Genomic DNA, 13,669 nt, shown 5'->3' with positions numbered 1-13,669 from the left:
ATGTTCCCATTCTCCTTCCAGTCTAGAGCACATCACTCATTCACTATCTGTAGCTGAGTTGAAAAAACACCACCACATATGTGGTATGAATAAACTTTTCATAAGGGTAGGTGGAAGGGAAGAACATATGCCTTTTTAAGGTTATCTGTTCAGCAACCTTGTCAAATGGGATGATAAGGAAAAAGTGAAAAGCAAACACACAAACAAATGGAAAAAACAAGACTCAAACCTGTTCAGTAACTCCGATTGACAGAGATAAGAGGAATGTGGGAATGCTTATTTCAGCAAGATTATCTGACTGAGGACCCTGCCAAAATGTGATTAGTAATAAGCATAGAAGACACCTGATAAACATATAGTAAAATAAACAATAATAAGAAATCCTTATTGTCAGCCATGTTAATTACTATACTATCAAGAAACCTCAATTATCACTTCAAAGAACATCATTTGCAGTCCCTCAGGATGCAGATCTGGGGTCCCAAATATTGGGGAAAGGGTATGTTAGTGGAACTATGCAAAGCAGTGGGGTAACATGCCAGTAGGAAACTGGAAAGGAAAAGGTCATGCGTAAAGTTAAGTCCATAAGCTTGTCTGACTGGGCTCAGTACCTGGTTGACACAGTTTGCTCTCCTACCTTCATACAAAATCCTTTCTCAGCCTATCCCTCTGTGCAAACTCTCTAATTGCATGTGAGTGCTACAGGAACTAAGCCAGCTGCTGGGGGACCCAGCATTAGAAGTCAGAAAAGGGGCAGGTGTATGGGGCCTCAGCTGGAGTGAGCTGAGATCTCTGTGTCAGCTGCTGGATCAGGTGAGGTCTCTAGTGGCACAGTAAGAGGTTCTTGGGGTGGGTGTAACAATGTGTACTCCTCCCTCATTAGTCTGGCTTCCGCCTTACTCAGCCACTGTCTGTAGGGCTGGAGGCTCAGACAGACAGATACCACAGCACTGGTCCAGGCTGGGTGCTGGAGAAACTGGCAGCTAGACATCCTGCTGGACAGTTGAGGGCTAAAATATGCACCAGGAAACATGACTATGAGTCAATAATTTTATCTCATAAATAGGAAACAGCCCAGAGCCTGCTAAGCTCTCCTTAACAGCAGTGAACTGTACAACCTTCTTATGTGCAGATGCCTCTCAGGGTTACAGTTGCTGCAGAGATCCCTCACTCTTTAACACTGAGAGATTCTTTGCAGTAACAGATCCTTGCTAAGTGACCAACAACTTGCTAAACAACAGTTATTTACAGAGTCATGCAGTTTCCCAGCTTTTCAAAAGAGTGGGCTTGTGACAGTTGGCATAACAGAGAAGCCAGTGAGGGGCATCTAGAGGTAATTAAGGGCTGTACAAAAGATGAGAAATGGAAAAGAGTTATCTGCAGGAATGTAGGTGCCTGTTTAGTAGCTGCACATTAAGATGAGAGGAGAAATAAAAAGGAGCAAGACCTAGAGCAAGAAACAGAAGGTAGAAAGACACCTGATAACCTACTAGAATTAGAAACTGCGTTTAGATATGCTTTTGCATTCTGAATATACAATTCAGAAATCTAGCAAAATTCAACTGGGTTATACATCTTTAACTTTTATCATTTCCCTTTACAGTCCTTTTATAATTATTTTTTAAAATGTTCTGTACTGTCACTGTTAAAAAGGTCACTGGCTTTTAACGGTAGCATAACTGATATATGCATATCCTGCATCATTTGTTTCCTTATCCTCTTCTCCCTTTTCACACATGCTATTCCAGGCATTTCCCACTCTCAATAATATGTTCATCTGAAAGTTATATTGAATTCAGGCAGAAAGAATATGAATATATTCTGAATGTATATATTGACAACGTGTCTTGAAAGAAAGTTACAGATAGGCTATTTCCTTAGTGAATTCCTTTACTCGTTTGCAATACGTGCTAGTGAAAACCTGGGAAAAGGTCCTTGTTACTATTACTAGTAAAGCAAAAATCTGGGAGAGGCTTCCAGGAGTGCAGTGCTACTTGAAACCCTGGTATTACTTCTCGAGCGTTAGTCCAGGGAGCTCTGTGGTCATGCTTACAAGTATATTAGTTTGATAGCATTCTTCATGTATCTGCCAGGTAGCGCCTCTGGAGGACTGTCCTTTAAATTTTTCTACAGTGAATGTGAGGAGGCAGAGTGTTCCTTTCAAGAATGTTGATCTGTCACTGTAAAAGAACATGCTACCCAATACACTGGGTATAGGAACACAAAGTATGAACATATACACACCTTTGGTAAATATATATATATATATTTCTTGTAAGGTGAGAAGTTGTCTGAGGCTTAAAGAAGAAAGAAAACAAAATAAAATAAGAAAGGGTTCCAGGAACAAAAAGACACAAATCAGGATCCATTTGAGTAAAAAATGTTTTTGCCTAGTAGGGTTTAATTGTCTTGACCTTAGTAAAAGCTATGTGAGGAAATCAGGTTGAAGAAACCAGATCTCAGCAAATATTCCTTCACAGGAAATGGCAAAGCTGTAAGGCTGGATTCATGCTTTGCTACAGAGGCAAGCAACTGGCCACTGATCTCAAATAGTTGCTTATCTATAGATAGACTTGAAGACATACTTCAAGTTCCTTTGAGCTATAGGGTAGGATTTATGAGACAAAAACCTTTTGTCACTGAAGAAGGATACTGTGAAATGCTCTGCTTGAGGATGCCAGTCTAAAATAACAGATAAATAGACTTTAACTGAATTCCCTGAAAGGCCCATCTCTACTTTTAAGGGAATAAGCAGAGTGTGAGTAGATCTGGAGAATCTTGCTTTCAAGAGCGCAGTAACATAATTTACGAGCACAACTTAAGAAAAAGGAGCCATGTCCTAAAGGAATTCTATGTGACAAATCCAAGTGCCAGAACTTACAGAATAACATACAGAATAGAAGTTGAACAATCTGTCTTCAAAGGGATTGCAAAAAGCATTATTAGAAGTGAAAATGAAAAATGATAGTTGATAAGAAAATAAATCCTGATATATTTAATGATTTGCATTTTATTTCCTTTTGTGGTTATATAACAGTTTGTTTAGACACAGTGATGAAATTAAATCATGAAAACAACATGAAATCAGTATAGGTAGAATAAAAAATAAGAATGCATACTATGTCCAAAAAAGATATATTTCTCTAATTATGGTTCATTTTTATCAGATCAAATTTAATAATTTTTAATATTTTCAATCCTGTTCACTTGACACACCTAAATCTCCCCTCATCCTGCCAATTATGAAAAAATAAGGTAAACTGCAAAGAGTCTGCAGAATTTTTAGTCCATTTATATGACAAATACATTCTCAAAATAGTTCAGGAAATCATTACAAAAAAAGTTAGTACAGTATGTAAATATTTACTAATTATTTGACAGAGAAATTGATCTAACCTTGTAAAATTGGGTGTGTCTGTACAAAGAATTATACAAATGTGGATTAACTAAAAAGTCAGAGTGTGTAATTAGTTTCTGGTAAAACTCACCCAAAACAAGCAGATCAATGTGATTTTCTTCATATTTTAAAAATGGTTTTGTCAAAGAGGTTTTTGCCTAGTAAATATTTGAAATTAATTGTAAAATTAACCATGAAGCTGCTGCTAAGGTTGCCATATTAACAGTATGAAAATATCAGAAACATTTAACATTTCTTATAAGTTTGTAGCTCTTGTATCTAGCGGGTGCACTAGCCTCATGAGGACTCTCTGCTGGCAGTTCATTTCTCAGCTGTTTGATGGTAGCACAACTTCAAAAAAGCAGTAGCAGAAGCAGGAGTTGTACTGCTTCTGAAAGAGCACAGCTGACAACTGCAGCTTTTCTTTTGAAGTTGTTAGAAGGGAAGAAGAAAGACAGAACAAGAAGCAAAGAACAGGGATGAAGGAAAAACAGAGGGAGCATATGAACTCATGAATGGTATTATGTTTATCTGACAGAACTACAGAAGAGCTTGGTGCCTGTATAGAGAAATAATAAATTACAAATATCTGGATAGCCTGTATAGGATCCATTGTTCTTTCTAAATGCACATAATGTTAATACAGAAAATACTAGAGAGTTTTCTTTTACACAATAATATTGTATGTCATGTCCAAGCAAAATTAAATAAGAACATTGATATGAGCATACAAATAACTAGAGAGAACAAAAAAGAAAAAGCAAAAACAATGGTGCTATAGAAGAGGGAAAAGAACCTGAGGACAGTAGAAATGCAAAACAAAGATGTACTTAGTGTTAAACTGAGATCTAGAAAATATATAGTCCTCTTCTACTTTGTATGTTTGTGTTCAACAGGCAGAAGAAGATCCAGATTTTTTTTAAAATTATTATTATTATTTTTTTAAATCTTAATGAAACTTAACCTTAGAATAAAGACTAATGGCCAATGAAGAAGGGAATGTTTAGGGTCAGGTAAAGTCCTGTTTGGGGAATAGCAAGGTGAGCAGGAATGCAAGTTACCAGAAATTTATGGAGAAAAAGCTAAGTATTTTAAGACATTCACATACTGAGTCAAAGCACATAAGAGTAAATAGAACCTTTGAAAACTTAAGGAAAAAAAATAATCTCAGTAGATGCTGAAAAATGATAACCCCTATCTAGGAATATAAAGAAATACCATGGAGGAAAAGTTTGAGAATTCAGATTCAAGACTTCTATAAACTAAAAATGAACTATACAAGTCCTGTGCAATGGGTTTGAAATAAGTTAAGGTAAAAATTATCCTACAATAATGAGCATTAATAAGACATAATTTAAATAAGCATGGATCTTGAATGGCTTAATTCTTTTACAAGGTGGTAATTAATTCTTTCTGTTTTCCCCAATTTAACTTTATGCTATATATATAGCTGGGAGTCTATCACATTACAGATTAAAGCAGGTGGAGTTCAAAACTCTCAGACAGGACTAAACAGCTTTAAAAATCTTTGATCAGATTTCTTTCTTAGATAGTTGGTCTAAGGAGTTTCAATTACCAGTAACTCAAGGAAATTTTTCGAGGGTATTAATGCAAATACAAATAGGGTAATACAAATCTGCATATTTTAATAAGTAATATTATACAAAAACAACAGCAACTAGGCAACATCAAGGGCTTCAATGCACAAGTGAAAATACACATTATGTATAAATACTTGGGAGGCCAGTAAAAATGTAGTGAAGATGCCCTTAAAGGTGCTTCTTCATGCAATTTTTTTACTTTAGCTTCATGTGTTAGTGTTCTACCTACATAGAGAAAAATGTATACACTTGTGTATATGAATCACCAAGTGAATATTTTTGTACTGACATGTGAGAAAATAAGTGAAAGTGGCATTGTTAATATACAATTTTATATATGTAAATTCTGTACATTATCAAAACGTGCCTTCTATTTCTTAATTTAACTGCTGGTGCTGGAATGTTTTTAGGAATAGCCACAGATTCTAACAAAATGGAACACTATGTTTGGAAACATAATTTTAAGGTAGTCTTTACTTTTGTTAATTTGATATATTTCTATGGATAGAAACAGTGGTAGAATGAGATTTATTGGCATACAAGGGCTGAACTTACGCAGTGTAATACAAATATCAATTATATTCACTGGGGTATGTTCCCCTTCAGAAGAGCATAAAGGCCTCCAAACCTTTTGTTACTTCCTCAGCATCCAGATATATCTAAATAGTCCTATTTATAATCCTAGTACATAATCCTGAGATAGTTTGCATGCTTTGACCCTCCTTACCAGGATACTTAAATGTTCAAGTAGCATGTAGCCAAAATACTCAACTACACTTGATGCACATGAAGTACTTGCAGACTTTATTACCTATCTTATCATAATAGTTGTTGTGAATTAAACATGCAAAATGTGACAATTTTTACATTTCTCAAAAATGATTTGAAATGTTACAAAGAACAAAAGAAATTCCACAGCCCACATCGCACAGAAGCTGAAAATAACACCCTGGCTCTCAGCCCTCCTCTAACGGAGCCCATTAATTCCAAGGATGTGCTATCTCTTACCTGACAATTGGAGAAATATAAAAAGAAAAGGCAGTTATCTCCAAACAAATTATCCAGTTTAATATACTCAGATGTTTCACAGCACTTTTGTTTTAAATGATGGCTGTGAGTGTGGAACACCTGCTAACCATCAAAGCTTATTTTGAAGCTCTTCTTTTTGTAGCTGAATGAATACAAAAAGTACTGTTAATCTTTGTGTAATTTTCATATGAAATGCAACAGAGAAGCAAGTATCTCATGTCAGTTTTCAATAATGGGAAAACACAGATACTGAAACAGTTGAAATTTCATTTTCAATATCAAACTTTGTGGAACTTTTGATGTTTGCAAAGGTAAGTAGACTTAGCATGTTTAAAATATTTGTGTAGTAAGCCAGGCAAACAGCATTCAGTGTTGGAAGTCTTGCTTAAAAGCTACACCAACCACAAACACTCCCAAACTTCATACATTTCCTACTTTCAGATCAATGTTTTCTATCAAGTAGTGAAAGAAGCATACTGTGATCTCCTTATAGGAGCACAGTACTTTTATCAAGGCTTTCAGGCAATCAACATGATTTATTCTTTAGACAAACTGGCTGTAGTGAAGAGAGAATACTTCTGCTGATTTATCTCTTTATATCTGTTATTTATTAAAAAGTCTTCACAATTTTTTTTCCTAGCTTTTCCTGCACTCAGGGAGAAACCACTTCAGTGTCCACACTTTGCATCTGAATAGAAATTACAAGCTAAGATATATAATGAAAGACTTAATATGGGAACCAACTAGTGAAATCATGCTATGCCAGAAATTAGCATCATATTCTGAGGAATTAAATACATAAAAAATCATAGAAGGAGTATGTCATACGCAAGTAACAACACTTATGTAATATCAACCTACGTACTTTCAAGTCTGCAAGTATTCTCTCAGAACACCACAAAAAAAATAATCTGAAGTATGACATCACAGTAAATACTCTGAAATATGGGAAACTTGCAAAACTTATGATAGCTCTGCAATGCAAAAAAAGCTCTGGAATTAAAATCATCACTATAACAAGTGGATCTCAACACAAGTATTACAAGTTGTTCCTCTGTAATGAATCGGTAGAAATGTCTTCCTTTATATTTTAGATTTGTGACATTTATTACTGAAATCAAATGCTTCCTTGTGAGAAAGCAGCATTTTCAGTTATCAGTAATGCTTTGCTTAATGAGTCATATATGCAAGAACTTTCCAGAAAAACAAAAAACTATGGTTCCGATTTTGTAGTGTCATGTATTAGAATACCAATAGGCTTCTACTGCATTTTAATGACTAATTTTGCTGCTGAATAGAACATGCCAGCTGATCTACACTGAAGTTTATAAGGACCTAAAGTAGCTATAGCTAATACTTCAAGTATTATTGGTACTCACTGTAAAGAATAGTGCCACTTGGAGCAGTTGTTTTCACTGTCAAGTACAGAGTTGTCAGATTGCTGGTTTCCTGCCCAGATGCAGTCCTCATCTGAGATACAGATGTTAGCGAAGGAAGTTCCAAATAAGAATTTCCATTGAAGGATGGAAAAAACAGGGCTATGTCTGCAATGAATAACAGAAAGCTATTTTCATTAGGTTATTACAAAATAAAGTAATAAAATGCAATGTAATCAACAAAGCACATTTGAAAACAACAATTCTTTTTTCTTTTGAATACCTTTGAACAGTGTTTGCATGCATAAAATTTCATTTAAATTCAAATATTCAAGTTAAACAACTAGAAGAGAAAGAGGTTTCAACATATGCTTATTGACAGAAGTGAAAATACTATTACAGACCAGGAGACTTACAGGATGCAATAACGTTCAAAAGCTTTTATCACACATTTTCATCTCTGATTCTATATTTGAGCTGTTTTGTTTTTATTATTATTATCATTTTTATTTGGGACAAGTATGGCCAAGTAGAATTCCAAGAATTCTATTAAGATTAAAAAAATAATTTTTGTTGATGCAAACAGTAAGAACCATCCATAATTAAGTAAATTAAAATGAGAAATAAGTAATGTTTTTTATAGTAAGAATGAATGTCAGTTACGAAAAACGACAACAATAACAGAACAATGAACAGCACCCTAGAAGGGGAAGTAATGCAGGAGCAATCTGACCAAACTTTTGGCCAACTCACCTACAACCTATGGGACAGATAACAGCACTGAAGGTCCTTTGTCCTTATTGATAGAGTAGAAAAAAGACACAAATTCACTCAACCTTAAAATAAACGCCTAGGAAGCCCAAGATGAATCATAACCTAAAACTATCAATTTCTCTCCACTCACATCATATAAGAATTTGAGTGTCAATAACCTAGGTGTAGATATTTACCTAGTCAATATCCAATATCTGAACTCAGAACAATAAATTTTACACATAATATGTCTGTCCAGCAGAATCAGATGGTATGCCAGAGGATATTCTTTATGCAAAAGAAAATTACTTAATACAATAGTTCAGAGTTGAAATGTTAGATATGTGCACTGAACAAGATGTCAGAATGGTCTCAGTTTTAAATTTTCAAATTCTGCTTTCTATTTTTCAGTTACAGTGGAAAACATCATACAGCAGACTAGAAGCTTCTGGACAGATTCTCTGCTTGTTCTTTTACATCACACAAAGAATATATTTTAAGAACAAATGATAAAAGCGTTGTCAGCCAGTGCAGCAAGCCTTTTCCATGTTACAAAAAAGGGAGGCAATCCCAATAAGAAAATAGTCAGTCTAGCAGCTATATCAAGGGATCGATGAATTACATACACAGTCAAGGTGCAAAGAGTATCAAGTGAAATAAATGTGATATAGATAATTCCTAAGGTTAAGTCTGGTATATACAAAAAACTGACTTGAGTATATCATAAAGCATTACACAACTACCATAGAAAAGAAATACAATTACAATTCGTTCAATGACTGTAATTTCAGAAATCTACGAAATAATGGATTAGGTGAATTCTCTTGTTCCCAGACAATAAAATATGAAACAAAATAAATGCAACCCTCACTACTTTTGTTCGTTTCAATGCACAAAATCTTTCTGCTTGCTGAAACTCTAATACATTCCAAGGCAAAAGCTCCTTACAGGATAAAACACACAAGTTTTTCATTACTAGGCCAGCCTTGTGCCTTGTTGATAATGCTCCCCTCTGTCATCTGGGAGATCTAAATTTAGATCACTGACTTAACCTCTTGTTTTGCAGATTGCTAGAGACTTCAAACAGCAAAAAGAGTATACTTAATTGTGAAGATTCAGAGGAAGCAATGGATCAAAATAGCAATCCCTAAGAGCAGGATACCATTCCATTTTCTCAGAAAGTGGCTGCCATACAAATGGAGTAGCATTAGATAAAATGAGCTCTAAAACATCTGAGAAAATAAAGCAGATGGCACTAAAAGTCCTCTAAAAGTTCCAAACATGACTCTGAAAACGTACAGTGAAAAACAGAACAAAAGTACAGATGATCAGATGGATCACAAGAGTGAGAAATAGACTGGGACTATGGAACATGAGTAAATTTTGAAGAGGCAAATGTGAATAAGAAATGACCATGGCTCATGACATAACAGCTAAGGGCAATATGACACTATCAACCGATTTGATGATCACAGGCTGCAGAGCCTCACCTGTAATGAAAGGTTGACGGAACTAGGTATTCCAGTACTTGAGAGCAGCTTATACATGAGGGAGACTAACCTTTTGCACAGGCAGATACAGACAGGACAAGAAGAAACACTTTTAAACTAAAAGAAGGGAAATTTGGGTTAGGTGTTAAACACAAATTCTTTACTCAGAGTGGTGAGGCACTGACACTGCCAACCCAGAGAAGCTGTGGATGCTCCATCTCTGGCAATGCTCAAGGCCAGGTTGGATGGACCCTTGGCTGATCTAATGGGTGGCAACCTTGCCAATGGCAGCAGGGTTGGAACTAGGTGATCTTCAATGCCCCTTCCAACACAAGCCATTCTAAGAGTCTATGATCATGGGCTTGACAAACAAACAAACAAACAAACAAAAAGTTATTCACTTTGATAAAATACAAAGCTATTTCAGGTAATCTGTTGCCACAGACATCATACGGGTCAAAATCATGAAAACTAAATAAAGTTCAGGGAAAGAAAACAGATATAACAAATCTGTAAACATTAAGGAACTGAAGCTCAGGAAATCTCTGATTGTTGGAAGCTGTAGCACTCCAGAAAAAAATCATAGTTGTCCTGCCTTTACTATATGTTTCATTGCATATCTTTAGTGCTCCTTACATACTGAGCAGTTCAGGATTTATCTGCATCCCTCAAAAAAAGAAATGACAATAAAGCAAGTTTATGCTCCTGTGCTTTTGGAAACAGGGAGCCAGATGAATTAACTTTTGCATCCATATTTGTGAAGGGCAGATTGTGTTTTTGCAGTGAAGCAAGTATTTTCTGTATGTAGTGTAGGACTTTGTTGTGAAGCCAACATTTTCTGTATGTAATATAAGTTTGCTGAACTTACTCATTGGAGCAGTTAGGCAAGTTATGTGAACCGTTTTTCTTCCACTAATTTGGGGAGTTCTGACATGGGTAGAATTGAGACAGGAACGAGAACAAGATAAGGCAAGTATGTAGGGAGGAGTGAGAGCCTAGCACAAGACAAAGTGAACATGCTCACTCTTGGAAATATTGTCCTCACATCACTACAGGAGGGTACAAAATATCCCAAACAAAACAAACAACAGGTTGGTAACCGGTCTTATATATAAACATATCATAGCAAGAGTGCTGGGGAGATTGTGAGCCTGAAATGCTCAACCAATGCTTGAGCACCAGGAGAGCATTACCTGTGTCAGATTTAGAGTATATAATGGAATGAATTTCGTTGACCAGTGCACAATTTCCCCCTTGCCAATAGGGGGCGTGCACCCGCTATTTCAATAAAGCCAGATTCAGACGACTGTGCATAGTTCTGGTTTCCCCAGTTTAAAAAAGACAGGAATCTCCTAGGAGTCCACTAGAGGACCACAAAGATGATAAAGGGCCAGAAGCACCATTTGTATGAGAAAAGGTTGAGTAACCCAGGACTGTTCAGCCTGAGGAAGAGAAGACTGGGGGGGGGGGGGGGGGGGGGGGAGGATCTGATCAGTGTTTATAAATATCTAAAAGGAAGTGGGAAGCAAATGGATGAGACCAGGCTCTTCTTAGTAGCGTGTAGTGATAGGACAAGGAGCAACGGCCTAAAACTTGAACATAGAAAGTTCTGTACTAAAATGTGGAAGAACTTTATAGTAAAGGTGATGGAGCACATGATTAGGTTGCTCAGAGATGTGGAATCTCCTTCTACAGAGTTCTTCAAGACCTATATGGATGCCTACCTGTATGATCTGTTACCATTTGAAATGGTAACCTAGAGGAAACTGGGAAGCTATTACCTAATTTTTACTTCAAGTTAAAGAAATTTTACCCTAAGTATGATCTTACTGCAGTTTGGTTTTTTTTTTTTTTTTCCTTTTCTTTAAAGGATTTTTATCTGAGAGGAAAATGATGCTTCTCTATCACTTCATTTATGTTTTGCAAACTTTCCCAATTACATGAAGAAAATTGAAGGCAGATTTTAAATATCACACCATAATTTACACTGGACTTCTAATCATGTTTTACTAGATTTAATGATGGAAAGCTGGATGCATTTAAGGTCATCGTGACACATATTACAACAAACCCTAATGAAGCAAGGACTTGCACAAATCTTTTGAAGCTTACTCATTAATACATTAGCTCAGTAAAGTATCACAGAAGGTCTACATGAACACGGATTTCACATTTTTGATTGAAATTGAATTAACTGGTAAAAGGAGTGAACAAAATAATGGTCTCCACAGAGGGGATGGGTAGAGAGGAATGTAGCAATGCAAGTAACACTGGAAACCTCTAAGCTTTCTGATGTAATGGGAAATGTTTGGTTGCCTAAATGCATGCAGCTGAAAAACCTCATTTCCTATTGTATCATACTGAGTGTCAATTAGATGTGTAAATACTGTATTTGCATGTTTAGAATTACCATGTTTATTAAAATTCTAAGGCTTTTGTTTTGTTTGCTTCATGAGATAACAATGTATTTTTTTCAGTTACTTTAATTTTATTTCTGTCAGCTAAGCTTAATCTCATTCTCTGCAATGGTACTTAAACACATGAACTATAATTCCTGTCCCAAAGGATCAGAGAAATATGTGACAAGTAACTGGCTATAAAACTTTAATTTGGATAAATACTCAGGCTTTTAGTGACACATTCAGTCACTTGAAGAGGAATCTCCTGTCTGTATAACACAGAAGATACTTTTTTTCACATAGCTGTCACCAGATAACTGATGATCAATACTGTATTTAAAGTGAAAGCAGTAGCTCCCAGCACATTTAATTTAATGTGCTCAAATACATAATGTGGTTTAGATATTGCGACATTATGTGTACATCACATTTTTATTAGATTTGTACATTCTACTCTTATTTATACCTACAGACGCAGAGTTAAAGAACCGTGTAAATCCAACTGAACTCTGAGCTTTTTTCAGGTTCTGGGTGCAGAGGTAGCTCCTGAAATTACTTCTAAGCAAGTCTAGTGGAAAGAAAACACTAAAATAATGAAACATCCTACAAGTGATATGAATCTAAAAAAGGGAATAAATATTCGGCAATATTTGATTTTATTATTTGTTGAGCTACGGAATTAATCACATGACATTTTCTTTTCAATTAAACATGTATTTTTAAACACAATATTGCATTGATGTCAGTGGTTTTCTCATGTAATGAGAAGAGTTTCACCATGTTATTAGGGCAAACCAAAGTGATAGTTTTGGCAGTTTTCCATTATAGGATTAGAAAAAAATCAACACTAGAAGACAGATACTGAGAATTTTGTGGTACATAGTGAATCTAAACTGTGCTGTTTAAAACTTTACTGTCATGTTAAAGCAAGACATTCTTCCCCTGAAATCACTGAGGAGGGAAGCAACTCTTCCTTTGTACAATTTAGGAAACAGTATACATTTTGGAAGTAAGTCATAAGTACATTGGGAGGATATGTGAGGAATGGATACATATGAACTACAAATCTCCTATGAACATATATACAATTCTACATATGAACTAAAAGTTCGGATGAATTCCTAATGGCAGTAATCTCAAAATAGTACATAGTTTCCAGAAACCATTACATTTTCTTTCTAATTTTTCAAATTAACATAAAAATAAACATAACTCCTGATTTTTATTTTTATTTTTATTTTTTATTTTTTACATAGCTGCAGAACTCATTTGCAAGCATCAAAACTTAAAAAACTACTGCTGAAAAGCAAACACTGGCTTCTTTGCTTGTAGTTGGTTATGTTATTCTGCATTATTTATTACTTTGTGACACTGCATACTTCTTATGTGCTTCCAACAAGGAAGAGATAGTTAAAACTATCTGATTTCTTTTCCTATTTGTTGTAAAAGGGAATTTTTCAGGACACAAGTTTAAATAGATTATTACTGTATTTCCTATCTGGTAAATTCCAACATTAAGACAGAATGGAACCATTTGTATATTCATGAACATTACTGAACATATTCAAATACTTTCCATATTTAGAAATACATGTCTTAGCAGACCCAAATTATTCATTCTTTC

At 35.3% G+C, this 13,669-nt stretch overlaps 1 protein-coding gene across 2 annotated transcripts in view; it reads right to left on the bottom strand.

The window, feature by feature from the left end:
* Positions 1–13,669, bottom strand: part of EYS (EGF-like photoreceptor maintenance factor) — a 779,301-nt gene that overhangs the window by 131,968 nt on the left and 633,664 nt on the right. For both annotated transcript variants that reach the window (XM_085543820.1, XM_085543821.1), the window contains one exon: positions 7,407–7,571. In XM_085543820.1, coding sequence (XP_085399946.1) covers positions 7,407–7,571 — 165 coding nt within the window. The remainder of the gene's footprint in view (positions 1–7,406; positions 7,572–13,669) is intronic.

Source organism: Coturnix japonica, chromosome 3 (genome assembly GCF_054131305.1).
Source record: "Coturnix japonica strain WE chromosome 3, WE-NBRP24, whole genome shotgun sequence".
Lineage (NCBI taxonomy): Eukaryota > Metazoa > Chordata > Aves > Galliformes > Phasianidae > Coturnix > Coturnix japonica.
This window is presented reverse-complemented; position numbering and strand designations above follow the sequence as displayed.